This window comes from Plasmodium brasilianum (assembly GCF_023973825.1).
Source record: "Plasmodium brasilianum strain Bolivian I chromosome Unknown PB_00_24, whole genome shotgun sequence".
NCBI classification, from domain to species: Eukaryota; Apicomplexa; class Aconoidasida; order Haemosporida; family Plasmodiidae; genus Plasmodium; species Plasmodium brasilianum.
The window spans coordinates 1-15,389 of NW_027122946.1; the positions used below are offsets into that span (position 1 = coordinate 1).

A 15,389-nucleotide genomic window follows, 5' to 3' on the forward strand; every position below is an offset into this window, starting at 1 on the left:
GATGCTAAAACAATTAATAAACCTGCTGTTTTACTAGGTATTGTTTTTAACATTGCATAAAATGGTAAAAAATACCATTCTGGAACAATTTGTATTGGTGTAACATATGTATTAACAATAATTGCATTATCTGGATGAGATAATGGTATAATACCAAATAAACTTTGTAGTAAAAATATAATAATAATATTATTAAATCCTTTTACATCAAGACTTAATAGATTTGGATAAAAGGGTATTTTTAAAGCTGTATCGTACCCTAAAGGATTAGTGCTACCATGTAAATGTAAAAAGAATATATGTATAAATACAATACATAATGCAACAAATGGAAGTATAAAATGTAATACAAAAAATCTTTTTATAGTTGGATCACTTACAGTATATCCTCCACATAACCAAATAACAAGTGCTGGAATTGAAGATAATAAATTAGTAATAACTGTTGCACCCCAATAACTCATTTGTCCCCATGGTAAAACATAACCTATAAAAGCTGTAACTATAAATAATGCAAATATAATTAATCCTGATATCCATGATAATGGTAAATATAAATAAGAATAATTTAATCCTCTTAAAATATGTAAATAAGTTAGAAAAAATACAAGTGATGCACCTGTTGCATGCATATATCTAAAACACCATCCACTCCATAATTCTCTTAAAATGTGTTGAATACTATAATATGCATATGATATATCTGGAGTATAACGACTAGCTAAAAATACACCTGTTAATATTTGTATAAAAAATATAATTCCTAAAAGGAATCCATAATTCCATAAAAAATTAATATTTAATGGACATGGGTAATTTAATAAATGTGCTTTTGCTAAATTTATGGAATAATAATTCATATAAACAATAAATTTTATTTAAAAATTAAAAAACCGAATAAAGTCATTGTTGATCCAATTGAACAAATCATATTCCATCCATTTAAAGCGTCTGGATAATCAGGAATACGTCTAGGCATTACATTAAATCCAAGAAAATGCATAGGTAAAAATATAAATATTACTCCTATAAAAAATAAAATTGACCATAATACAATAATTGAATTTTCACGTAAACATTTACCAAAAAAGTTTTCTTGAAAATGACTTATTGTAGTAAATAATCCAATTATTGCACCTATAGATAATACAAAATGAAAGTGAGCAATTACATAATATGTATCATGTAATGCTATATTAATAGCAGCATTTCCTAATATTACTCCTGTAGTTCCACCAAAAGTAAATGTACATATAAATAGTAATGCTAATAAAGATGAACTATGAGTTATACCAAAATTACTTCCCATATATGTACATATCCAATTAAAAACTTTTGTTCCAGTAGGAATAGATATTAGTATTGTTGTAGATGTAAAAAAAGCTCTTGTATCTACTTCTAAACCAGTAGTATACATATGATGAGCCCAAACTACACTTCCTAATATAGCTATACAACTCATAGCTAAAATCATAGATTGATTACCAAATAAACTTCTACAATAATTTGTAGATATGACATGACTAATAACACCAAAAGCTGGTAATATTAACATATACACTTCTGGATGTCCAAAAAACCAAAATAAATGTTGATATAAAATAGGATCACCAGCAAATGTAGGATCAAAAAATAATGTATTAAAATGTAGATCAGATAATAACATTAAAACACCACCTGTTAAAATTGGTAATGTTAATAATAACATTATAGATGTAATTAATAATGACCATGTTGATACACTTAATATACCTAATGTTAATACTTTTGATCTTAAATGCATTATAGTAGTAATGAAATTTAAAGAAGACATAATACTAGCAATTCCTGATACTAAAAGACCAAGAATAATTACATCTACAGCAACAGGAGATAAAGACATAAGAGAAGTACTTAATGGTGGATATAAAGTCCATCCTGTTCCTCCTCCAAATACAGCAGCTGTAGATAAAATAATTAATATAAAAGCAATTGGTTGTAATAATAAAGATATACTATTAATTCTTGGATATGAAAGTTCTGGAGATCCACATAAAATAGGTAAAAAATAATTTCCAAATCCTCCAAATAATCCTGGCATTATATCGAAAAATATCATAATTATACCATGTATCGTAAATATCATATTATATAAATTAACATTTTCTTGTGCTATAATTCTTAAAGAAGAAGAGTATAATGCAGTACGTAAAATAATAGATAATAAAAAACCATAACTACCAAATAAAAATGAAAACCATAAATAGTATAATCCTAAAGTTTTATGATTACAATTTGTAATGAGTGTATATCTATTTAAAACAAAAAAAATAAATTACAAATGAGGCTTGGATATGAATAAGTAAGATTCGATCCATACAGTCCCAGCGACAGCGGTTAAACTTTGGAAAAGTCGAGTATTATCCATCCATGTCAGGCGTTAAAAGCGTTCGTTCTTATTGTGTAGGCCAGTCGAGTTCCTTTAATGTAGTTTCCTCACAGCTTTTTTCAATCCAAAGTACGCGATCTCTTGTATGGTAAAAAGGGCTTAAACCAACAACATAACATTTTTTAGTCCCATGCTAGTATATTTCATATATATTTTATCATTTGGACGTAATATTACCTTTCCGGCTGTTTCCATCTCAACTCTACAGGTTAACGCCTGGAGTTCTTTATCTTTAATATATAAATTTTGCGTGACGAGCGGTGTGTACAAGGCAACAATACACGCTAAATAATATTTATTACAAGGCTGCGATGAGACGACATGGAGGTGCCAATAGTATATAAAGATTTGAGCTCTATATATACTATAACCTGTTATCCCCGGCGAACCTTCTTACCGTTATATGTTAACGGTACACAAAATAACCGTTCTTATAAATATATTTTTTGTATTTAATAATTACAATAATATAAAAGCACATTTAATATCTTATCCTTCATTAACATCATTATATGGAACATCTTTAAAATACTTTTCTGTTGGTATTTTATTTACCTTTAATCCAATAATTTTATTAATTTTTGTATATTCTATTAGAGAAAGTTTTTATTCCACATTTTCTTCATTAGTATCTGGTATGTTATCAATTATTATATCTGAAGCATTATTATTTATTACATATTTTTGGGGTATATTACATTTTAGTTTATCTCCATGTCCTTTATATGATGAAGGAATTATATTAACTTCATCAAGAATGTTAATTTTAACTATTACATTTACTTTAGCAAGTGCATCATGTATGACTGCATGTTTACAATTTCTTTTAGAAAAAGGTATGAGTTTTGAAATATCAAGTATTATATTTATAATATATTTACTTGGAGAATGTTTTGCATCATTACAGACAACTGAATATTTACATTTAGAATATTATATTAATGATGGAGTTTCAGGAACATTATTTTATTGTGTTACAGGTTTACATTTTTCACATGTTATTATTGGTTTATTATTATTATTAATATACTTTATAAGAATGATAGATATTTATGACATAAATAGTGAATGGTCATATTCATTATATGGTATATCATATGTTATTTTACCTCATACTGATCAAATAACAATATTATATTGGCATTTTATAGAAATAGTATGGTTATTTATAGAGTTCCTATTCTATTCAGAATAATTGAACATATATGTCCTGTTTCAAATATAGTATCTAATGTAGACGAATTAATTTGTGTACAAAGCTAGAGTACGTAAGGAAAAGGAAAGGTTAACCGCTATCAAATGGCGAGAAGGGAAGTGTGTTTCCATAGAAACCTTCATATATACTATGCTGACTTGAGTAATGATAAATTGTTAGTATCAGCTATCTATAGTTAATTGATTCCGTTTTGACCGGTCATTTTCTTTGCCTGGAGGTTTCGTCCATACAGTTATAAGCAAGTGGAATGTTAGAAGCAAACACTAGCGGTGGAACACATTATTTCATTCGATAGTAAACGTTATACCTTACCAATCAATTTGAACTTGAACAAGGTTCCATTGGAATGAGAGTTCACCGTTAGAAGCGATGCGTGAGCTGGGTTAAGAACGTCTTGAGGCAGTTTGTTCCCTATCTACCGTTTTATTTATGTATGGATGATGATACGTTAAGTTCTATGAAAGAATTTATCTGCCTTGTCAAAATTGATAGCGTCATAGCTCTATTTTAGGTTTTTGGCCTGGCATCTGTTTCTATTCTTTTGGGCTAAAAGTTTACATTTAATACCAGCCTGGGATCAAAAATATTGTAACACAGATAATTCCCAATCAAATTGGATGGTGTTGGCTGGGCATTATTTTCCACTCTTTTAATGAAAAGGATTTGACGGTCAACCCATTATTGTTCTACATTACGAGATACCAAAAGCTATAATAATTCCTACAAAGTTGAACATAGGCTGAGTCTCTATGCCTTGAATGGAGCACTGGATTGGATACCCGGGAAACCGGCGCTACCATTTATAAGAAGTTAATATCTGGAAGCGTCTGTAAGGTTACAACACAAGTCACTGATAATTCCGATGAATAATTCAAGTTACTGACATCTGCCCGGCATCAATGATAAACGGCGGCTGTATCGTAAACGGTCCTAAGGTAGCAAAATTCCTTGTCGGGTAATCTCCGTCCTGCATGAACGGTGTAACGACTTCCCCATTGTCGCTAGTGTGAGACTCCTAATAAATAGAATTATCCATGAATATGTGGAATAATACGGCCCGACGGTAAGACCCTGAGCACCTTAACTTCCCTAAAAGTTCTTATGTGTTGGCATGGTTACGAGATTTAAGGATTAAACCTTCCTGATCGACTCGTGAGGTAAAAGAAACAGTCGGTGCGAAGTCGTAACATGGTAGTTGACAGTGAACTTGTAGCTGAACCAAAATGGCTGCTGGAAGTAGAAATCGTTATTAAGCGTCAGGAAGTCCTGGACGTTGAATCCAATAGCGTAGATTATAAAGACATCGATATACGGATTTCTCCTGAAAAAATACGAAAAATCCTAGAATATTGGAACAGGAGATTATATTTTGGTAGTGGAAGTACGAATTGAAGTGTGGAGAGAATCCTCTTAGTAACTCAACATCTGGAAATCGAGAGAGATGCCATAAGTTGTCTCTATGAATAGTGGTATATATAGTCATATCTCCATGAACTATAAAACATGTGATCTAATTACAGAACAGGAAAATAATAGACCGAACCTTGGACTCTTGAAATATTCTTGGAAGATTCGTAATTAGTGGTTAAAGGTCAATCAAACATGAATATAGACGGTTTTCTGCGAAATCTATTTGGAAGATATATCATTGGGAAGTTTAGCCAGGAAGTCAGCGTCTTAATTAAAAACACCAGGCATGCAATACCGAACATTTATACTATGTACCATAAATTGTTAAACCAATTAAGGTGTACTACAATTATCCCATACATCCTAACTTTAAAAACGTATCTATATTAAACCAGAACTTCTTTAACTTGTCAACTCCCTATCATGTCTTGCTAACGGCTTGTACGGTAATAATATCGTTATATTTTTGGCGGCTGAGCATGTTAACTCGATAAATACTAAAATATATTATATATCGAAGCATCCATCAACAGCTATGGTAACTATATTTATATTATCCTTACTTTAAACATAATTATAACCTTACGGTCTGTATTGTTCTGCACAGTATTCAGAAATATCGTCTTATCGTAGCCTTGTAATTTTTAATGTTTGCTTGGGAGCTGTAATCATAATATGTTCTTTTATAATGAACAAGTGCAAATAAACCACTAGAAAAGAATGATATAATAAATAGACGACCATATAAAATGAAAATTTCTTGTGGTAATTGACATCCAATCCATAATAAAGCATAGAATGAACACATAAACCATATAATTGGAACAGAATATTCTCTTGCACCAAATAACATTTTAAATTGTATAATAGTAGTTAAATTTCTTTGTTCAGCCATTAAAAATAATAATTGTAATGATGCTAAAACAATTAATAAACCTGCTGTTTTACTAGGTATTGTTTTTAACATTGCATAAAATGGTAAAAAATACCATTCTGGAACAATTTGTATTGGTGTAACATATGTATTAACAATAATTGCATTATCTGGATGAGATAATGGTATAATACCAAATAAACTTTGTAGTAAAAATATAATAATAATATTATTAAATCCTTTTACATCAAGACTTAATAGATTTGGATAAAAGGGTATTTTTAAAGCTGTATCGTACCCTAAAGGATTAGTGCTACCATGTAAATGTAAAAAGATTTTTTGTATTACATTTTATACTTCCATTTGTTGCATTATGTATTGTATTTATACATATATTCTTTTTACATTTACATGGTAGCACTAATCCTTTAGGGTACGATACAGCTTTAAAAATACCCTTTTATCCAAATCTATTAAGTCTTGATGTAAAAGGATTTAATAATATTATTATTATATTTTTACTACAAAGTTTATTTGGTATTATACCATTATCTCATCCAGATAATGCAATTATTGTTAATACATATGTTACACCAATACAAATTGTTCCAGAATGGTATTTTTTACCATTTTATGCAATGTTAAAAACAATACCTAGTAAAACAGCAGGTTTATTAATTGTTTTAGCATCATTACAATTATTATTTTTAATGGCTGAACAAAGAAATTTAACTACTATTATACAATTTAAAATGTTATTTGGTGCAAGAGAATATTCTGTTCCAATTATATGGTTTATGTGTTCATTCTATGCTTTATTATGGATTGGATGTCAATTACCACAAGAAATTTTCATTTTATATGGTCGTCTATTTATTATATCATTCTTTTCTAGTGGTTTATTTGCACTTGTTCATTATAAAAGAACATATTATGATTACAGCTCCCAAGCAAACATTAAAAATTACAAGGCTACGATAAGACGATATTTCTGAATACTGTGCAGAACAATACAGACCGTAAGGTTATAATTATGTTTAAAGTAAGGATAATATAAATATAGTTACCATAGCTGTTGATGGATGCTTCGATATATAATATATTTTAGTATTTATCGAGTTAACATGCTCAGCCGCCAAAAATATAACGATATTATTACCGTACAAGCCGTTAGCAAGACATGATAGGGAGTTGACAAGTTAAAGAAGTTCTGGTTTAATATAGATACGTTTTTAAAGTTAGGATGTATGGGATAATTGTAGTACACCTTAATTGGTTTAACAATTTATGGTACATAGTATAAATGTTCGGTATTGCATGCCTGGTGTTTTTAATTAAGACGCTGACTTCCTGGCTAAACTTCCCAATGATATATCTTCCAAATAGATTTCGCAGAAAACCGTCTATATTCATGTTTGATTGACCTTTAACCACTAATTACGAATCTTCCAAGAATATTTCAAGAGTCCAAGGTTCGGTCTATTATTTTCCTGTTCTGTAATTAGATCACATGTTTTATAGTTCATGGAGATATGACTATATATACCACTATTCATAGAGACAACTTATGGCATCTCTCTCGATTTCCAGATGTTGAGTTACTAAGAGGATTCTCTCCACACTTCAATTCGTACTTCCACTACCAAAATATAATCTCCTGTTCCAATATTCTAGGATTTTTCGTATTTTTTCAGGAGAAATCCGTATATCGATGTCTTTATAATCTACGCTATTGGATTCAACGTCCAGGACTTCCTGACGCTTAATAACGATTTCTACTTCCAGCAGCCATTTTGGTTCAGCTACAAGTTCACTGTCAACTACCATGTTACGACTTCGCACCGACTGTTTCTTTTACCTCACGAGTCGATCAGGAAGGTTTAATCCTTAAATCTCGTAACCATGCCAACACATAAGAACTTTTAGGGAAGTTAAGGTGCTCAGGGTCTTACCGTCGGGCCGTATTATTCCACATATTCATGGATAATTCTATTTATTAGGAGTCTCACACTAGCGACAATGGGGAAGTCGTTACACCGTTCATGCAGGACGGAGATTACCCGACAAGGAATTTTGCTACCTTAGGACCGTTTACGATACAGCCGCCGTTTATCATTGATGCCGGGCAGATGTCAGTAACTTGAATTATTCATCGGAATTATCAGTGACTTGTGTTGTAACCTTACAGACGCTTCCAGATATTAACTTCTTATAAATGGTAGCGCCGGTTTCCCGGGTATCCAATCCAGTGCTCCATTCAAGGCATAGAGACTCAGCCTATGTTCAACTTTGTAGGAATTATTATAGCTTTTGGTATCTCGTAATGTAGAACAATAATGGGTTGACCGTCAAATCCTTTTCATTAAAAGAGTGGAAAATAATGCCCAGCCAACACCATCCAATTTGATTGGGAATTATCTGTGTTACAATATTTTTGATCCCAGGCTGGTATTAAATGTAAACTTTTAGCCCAAAAGAATAGAAACAGATGCCAGGCCAAAAACCTAAAATAGAGCTATGACGCTATCAATTTTGACAAGGCAGATAAATTCTTTCATAGAACTTAACGTATCATCATCCATACATAAATAAAACGGTAGATAGGGAACAAACTGCCTCAAGACGTTCTTAACCCAGCTCACGCATCGCTTCTAACGGTGAACTCTCATTCCAATGGAACCTTGTTCAAGTTCAAATTGATTGGTAAGGTATAACGTTTACTATCGAATGAAATAATGTGTTCCACCGCTAGTGTTTGCTTCTAACATTCCACTTGCTTATAACTGTATGGACGAAACCTCCAGGCAAAGAAAATGACCGGTCAAAACGGAATCAATTAACTATAGATAGCTGATACTAACAATTTATCATTACTCAAGTCAGCATAGTATATATGAAGGTTTCTATGGAAACACACTTCCCTTCTCGCCATTTGATAGCGGTTAACCTTTCCTTTTCCTTACGTACTCTAGCTTTGTACACAAATTAATTCGTCTACATTAGATACTATATTTGAAACAGGACATATATGTTCAATTATTCTGAATAGAATAGGAACTCTATAAATAACCATACTATTTCTATAAAATGCCAATATAATATTGTTATTTGATCAGTATGAGGTAAAATAACATATGATATACCATATAATGAATATGACCATTCACTATTTATGTCATAAATATCTATCATTCTTATAAAGTATATTAATAATAATAATAAACCAATAATAACATGTGAAAAATGTAAACCTGTAACACAATAAAATAATGTTCCTGAAACTCCATCATTAATATAATATTCTAAATGTAAATATTCAGTTGTCTGTAATGATGCAAAACATTCTCCAAGTAAATATATTATAAATATAATACTTGATATTTCAAAACTCATACCTTTTTCTAAAAGAAATTGTAAACATGCAGTCATACATGATGCACTTGCTAAAGTAAATGTAATAGTTAAAATTAACATTCTTGATGAAGTTAATATAATTCCTTCATCATATAAAGGACATGGAGATAAACTAAAATGTAATATACCCCAAAAATATGTAATAAATAATAATGCTTCAGATATAATAATTGATAACATACCAGATACTAATGAAGAAAATGTGGAATAAAAACTTTCTCTAATAGAATATACAAAAATTAATAAAATTATTGGATTAAAGGTAAATAAAATACCAACAGAAAAGTATTTTAAAGATGTTCCATATAATGATGTTAATGAAGGATAAGATATTAAATGTGCTTTTATATTATTGTAATTATTAAATACAAAAAATATATTTATAAGAACGGTTATTTTGTGTACCGTTAACATATAACGGTAAGAAGGTTCGCCGGGGATAACAGGTTATAGTATATATAGAGCTCAAATCTTTATATACTATTGGCACCTCCATGTCGTCTCATCGCAGCCTTGTAATAAATATTATTTAGCGTGTATTGTTGCCTTGTACACACCGCTCGTCACGCAAAATTTATATATTAAAGATAAAGAACTCCAGGCGTTAACCTGTAGAGTTGAGATGGAAACAGCCGGAAAGGTAATATTACGTCCAAATGATAAAATATATATGAAATATACTAGCATGGGACTAAAAAATGTTATGTTGTTGGTTAAGCCCTTTTTACCATACAAGAGATCGCGTACTTTGGATTGAAAAAAGCTGTGAGGAAACTACATTAAAGGAACTCGACTGGCCTACACAATAAGAACGAACGCTTTTAACGCCTGACATGGATGGATAATACTCGACTTTTCCAAAGTTTAACCGCTGTCGCTGGGACTGTATGGATCGAATCTTACTTATTCATATCCAAGCCTCATTTGTAATTTATTTTTTTTGTTTTAAATAGATATACACTCATTACAAATTGTAATCATAAAACTTTAGGATTATACTATTTATGGTTTTCATTTTTATTTGGTAGTTATGGTTTTTTATTATCTATTATTTTACGTACTGAATTATACTCTTCTTCTTTAAGAATTATAGCACAAGAAAATGTTAATTTATATAATATGATATTTACGATACATGGTATAATTATGATATTTTTCAATATAATGCCAGGATTATTTGGAGGATTTGGAAATTATTTTTTACCTATTTTATGTGGATCTCCAGAACTTTCATATCCAAGAATTAATAGTATATCTTTATTATTACAACCAATTGCTTTTATATTAATTATTTTATCTACAGCTGCTGAATTTGGAGGAGGAACAGGATGGACTTTATATCCACCATTAAGTACTTCTCTTATGTCTTTATCTCCTGTTGCTGTAGATGTAATTATTCTTGGTCTTTTAGTATCAGGAATTGCTAGTATTATGTCTTCTTTAAATTTCATTACTACTATAATGCATTTAAGATCAAAAGGATTAACATTAGGTATATTAAGTGTATCAACATGGTCATTATTAATTACATCTATAATGTTATTATTAACATTACCAATTTTAACAGGTGGTGTTTTAATGTTATTATCTGATCTACATTTTAATACATTATTTTTTGATCCTACATTTGCTGGTGATCCTATTTTATATCAACATTTATTTTGGTTTTTTGGACATCCAGAAGTGTATATTTTAATATTACCAGCTTTTGGTGTTATTAGTCATGTCATATCTACAAATTATTGTAGAAGTTTATTTGGTAATCAATCTATGATTTTAGCTATGAGTTGTATAGCTATATTAGGAAGTGTAGTTTGGGCTCATCATATGTATACTACTGGTTTAGAAGTAGATACAAGAGCTTTTTTACATCTACAACAATACTAATATCTATTCCTACTGGAACAAAAGTTTTTAATTGGATATGTACATATATGGGAAGTAATTTTGGTATAACTCATAGTTCATCTTTATTAGCATTACTATTTATATGTACATTTACTTTTGGTGGAACTACAGGAGTAATATTAGGAAATGCTGCTATTAATATAGCATTACATGATACATATTATGTAATTGCTCACTTTCATTTTGTATTATCTATAGGTGCAATAATTGGATTATTTACTACAATAAGTCATTTTCAAGAAAACTTTTTTGGTAAATGTTTACGTGAAAATTCAATTATTGTATTATGGTCAATTTTATTTTTTATAGGAGTAATATTTATATTTTTACCTATGCATTTTCTTGGATTTAATGTAATGCCTAGACGTATTCCTGATTATCCAGACGCTTTAAATGGATGGAATATGATTTGTTCAATTGGATCAACAATGACTTTATTCGGTTTTTTAATTTTTAAATAAAATTTATTGTTTATATGAATTATTATTCCATAAATTTAGCAAAAGCACATTTATTAAATTACCCATGTCCATTAAATATTAATTTTTTATGGAATTATGGATTCCTTTTAGGAATTATATTTTTTATACAAATATTAACAGGTGTATTTTTAGCTAGTCGTTATACTCCAGATATATCATATGCATATTATAGTATTCAACACATTTTAAGAGAATTATGGAGTGGATGGTGTTTTAGATATATGCATGCAACAGGTGCATCACTTGTATTTTTTCTAACTTATTTACATATTTTAAGAGGATTAAATTATTCTTATTTATATTTACCATTATCATGGATATCAGGATTAATTATATTTGCATTATTTATAGTTACAGCTTTTATAGGTTATGTTTTACCATGGGGACAAATGAGTTATTGGGGTGCAACAGTTATTACTAATTTATTATCTTCAATTCCAGCACTTGTTATTTGGTTATGTGGAGGATATACTGTAAGTGATCCAACTATAAAAAGATTTTTTGTATTACATTTTATACTTCCATTTGTTGCATTATGTATTGTATTTATACATATATTCTTTTTACATTTACATGGTAGCACTAATCCTTTAGGGTACGATACAGCTTTAAAAATACCCTTTTATCCAAATCTATTAAGTCTTGATGTAAAAGGATTTAATAATATTATTATTATATTTTTACTACAAAGTTTATTTGGTATTATACCATTATCTCATCCAGATAATGCAATTATTGTTAATACATATGTTACACCAATACAAATTGTTCCAGAATGGTATTTTTTACCATTTTATGCAATGTTAAAAACAATACCTAGTAAAACAGCAGGTTTATTAATTGTTTTAGCATCATTACAATTATTATTTTTAATGGCTGAACAAAGAAATTTAACTACTATTATACAATTTAAAATGTTATTTGGTGCAAGAGAATATTCTGTTCCAATTATATGGTTTATGTGTTCATTCTATGCTTTATTATGGATTGGATGTCAATTACCACAAGAAATTTTCATTTTATATGGTCGTCTATTTATTATATCATTCTTTTCTAGTGGTTTATTTGCACTTGTTCATTATAAAAGAACATATTATGATTACAGCTCCCAAGCAAACATTAAAAATTACAAGGCTACGATAAGACGATATTTCTGAATACTGTGCAGAACAATACAGACCGTAAGGTTATAATTATGTTTAAAGTAAGGATAATATAAATATAGTTACCATAGCTGTTGATGGATGCTTCGATATATAATATATTTTAGTATTTATCGAGTTAACATGCTCAGCCGCCAAAAATATAACGATATTATTACCGTACAAGCCGTTAGCAAGACATGATAGGGAGTTGACAAGTTAAAGAAGTTCTGGTTTAATATAGATACGTTTTTAAAGTTAGGATGTATGGGATAATTGTAGTACACCTTAATTGGTTTAACAATTTATGGTACATAGTATAAATGTTCGGTATTGCATGCCTGGTGTTTTTAATTAAGACGCTGACTTCCTGGCTAAACTTCCCAATGATATATCTTCCAAATAGATTTCGCAGAAAACCGTCTATATTCATGTTTGATTGACCTTTAACCACTAATTACGAATCTTCCAAGAATATTTCAAGAGTCCAAGGTTCGGTCTATTATTTTCCTGTTCTGTAATTAGATCACATGTTTTATAGTTCATGGAGATATGACTATATATACCACTATTCATAGAGACAACTTATGGCATCTCTCTCGATTTCCAGATGTTGAGTTACTAAGAGGATTCTCTCCACACTTCAATTCGTACTTCCACTACCAAAATATAATCTCCTGTTCCAATATTCTAGGATTTTTCGTATTTTTTCAGGAGAAATCCGTATATCGATGTCTTTATAATCTACGCTATTGGATTCAACGTCCAGGACTTCCTGACGCTTAATAACGATTTCTACTTCCAGCAGCCATTTTGGTTCAGCTACAAGTTCACTGTCAACTACCATGTTACGACTTCGCACCGACTGTTTCTTTTACCTCACGAGTCGATCAGGAAGGTTTAATCCTTAAATCTCGTAACCATGCCAACACATAAGAACTTTTAGGGAAGTTAAGGTGCTCAGGGTCTTACCGTCGGGCCGTATTATTCCACATATTCATGGATAATTCTATTTATTAGGAGTCTCACACTAGCGACAATGGGGAAGTCGTTACACCGTTCATGCAGGACGGAGATTACCCGACAAGGAATTTTGCTACCTTAGGACCGTTTACGATACAGCCGCCGTTTATCATTGATGCCGGGCAGATGTCAGTAACTTGAATTATTCATCGGAATTATCAGTGACTTGTGTTGTAACCTTACAGACGCTTCCAGATATTAACTTCTTATAAATGGTAGCGCCGGTTTCCCGGGTATCCAATCCAGTGCTCCATTCAAGGCATAGAGACTCAGCCTATGTTCAACTTTGTAGGAATTATTATAGCTTTTTGTATCTCGTAATGTAGAACAATAATGGGTTGACCGTCAAATCCTTTTCATTAAAAGAGTGGAAAATAATGCCCAGCCAACACCATCCAATTTGATTGGGAATTATCTGTGTTACAATATTTTTGATCCCAGGCTGGTATTAAATGTAAACTTTTAGCCCAAAAGAATAGAAACAGATGCCAGGCCAAAAAACCTTAGGAACTAGGAGCTAAGGCGCTATGCAATGGTGTGAGAGAGGGCATTTTTGTTCCCTATCTACCGTTTTATTTATGTATGGATGATGATACGTTAAGTTCTATGAAAGAATTTATCTGCCTTGTCAAAATTGATAGCGTCATAGCTCTATTTTAGGTTTTTGGCCTGGCATCTGTTTCTATTCTTTTGGGCTAAAAGTTTACATTTAATACCAGCCTGGGATCAAAAATATTGTAACACAGATAATTCCCAATCAAATTGGATGGTGTTGGCTGGGCATTATTTTCCACTCTTTTAATGAAAAGGATTTGACGGTCAACCCATTATTGTTCTACATTACGAGATACCAAAAGCTATAATAATTCCTACAAAGTTGAACATAGGCTGAGTCTCTATGCCTTGAATGGAGCACTGGATTGGATACCCGGGAAACCGGCGCTACCATTTATAAGAAGTTAATATCTGGAAGCGTCTGTAAGGTTACAACACAAGTCACTGATAATTCCGATGAATAATTCAAGTTACTGACATCTGCCCGGCATCAATGATAAACGGCGGCTGTATCGTAAACGGTCCTAAGGTAGCAAAATTCCTTGTCGGGTAATCTCCGTCCTGCATGAACGGTGTAACGACTTCCCCATTGTCGCTAGTGTGAGACTCCTAATAAATAGAATTATCCATGAATATGTGGAATAATACGGCCCGACGGTAAGACCCTGAGCACCTTAACTTCCCTAAAAGTTCTTATGTGTTGGCATGGTTACGAGATTTAAGGATTAAACCTTCCTGATCGACTCGTGAGGTAAAAGAAACAGTCGGTGCGAAGTCGTAACATGGTAGTTGACAGTGAACTTGTAGCTGAACCAAAATGGCTGCTGGAAGTAGAAATCGTTATTAAGCGTCAGGAAGTCCTGGACGTTGAATCCAATAGCGTAGATTATAAAGACATCGATATACGGATTTCTCCTGAAAAAATACGAAAAATCCT

The 15,389-nt window shown here is 31.0% G+C and overlaps 1 protein-coding gene and 4 pseudogenes across 5 annotated transcripts; 1 reads left to right on the plus strand and 4 right to left on the minus strand.

Moving 5' to 3' along the window:
* On the minus strand, positions 1-2,407 carry MKS88_000344 (uncharacterized protein; the record flags this gene model as incomplete). Its single annotated transcript, XM_067219380.1, has 3 exons — positions 23-763; positions 895-2,159; positions 2,319-2,407. Coding segments are annotated over 3 exons (2,095 nt in total), but the record flags the coding sequence as incomplete, so codon positions are not given.
* A 627-nt stretch (positions 2,408-3,034) lies between these two features.
* Positions 3,035-4,444, minus strand: MKS88_000345 (annotated as a pseudogene). Its single transcript has 4 exons — positions 4,347-4,444; positions 4,212-4,290; positions 3,957-4,059; positions 3,038-3,339 (listed from the first exon to the last, which is right to left on the minus strand). Coding segments are annotated over exons 1-4 (582 nt in total).
* Positions 4,445-5,664: 1,220 nt separating this feature from the next.
* Positions 5,665-8,044, minus strand: MKS88_000346 (annotated as a pseudogene). The gene is made up of 7 exons: positions 8,009-8,044; positions 7,563-7,779; positions 7,276-7,361; positions 7,093-7,195; positions 6,870-6,919; positions 6,583-6,736; positions 5,668-6,227 (listed from the first exon to the last, which is right to left on the minus strand). Coding segments are annotated over exons 1-7 (1,206 nt in total).
* A 99-nt stretch (positions 8,045-8,143) lies between these two features.
* On the plus strand, positions 8,144-12,889 carry MKS88_000347 (annotated as a pseudogene). The gene is made up of 8 exons: positions 8,144-8,241; positions 8,298-8,376; positions 8,529-8,631; positions 9,249-9,544; positions 9,854-10,085; positions 10,334-11,182; positions 11,362-11,691; positions 11,823-12,886. Coding segments are annotated over exons 1-8 (3,051 nt in total).
* A 1,150-nt stretch (positions 12,890-14,039) lies between these two features.
* Positions 14,040-14,846, minus strand: MKS88_000348 (annotated as a pseudogene). The gene is made up of 4 exons: positions 14,749-14,846; positions 14,614-14,692; positions 14,227-14,312; positions 14,043-14,145 (listed from the first exon to the last, which is right to left on the minus strand). Coding segments are annotated over exons 1-4 (366 nt in total).
* Between the last annotated feature and the right edge of the window lie 543 nt (positions 14,847-15,389).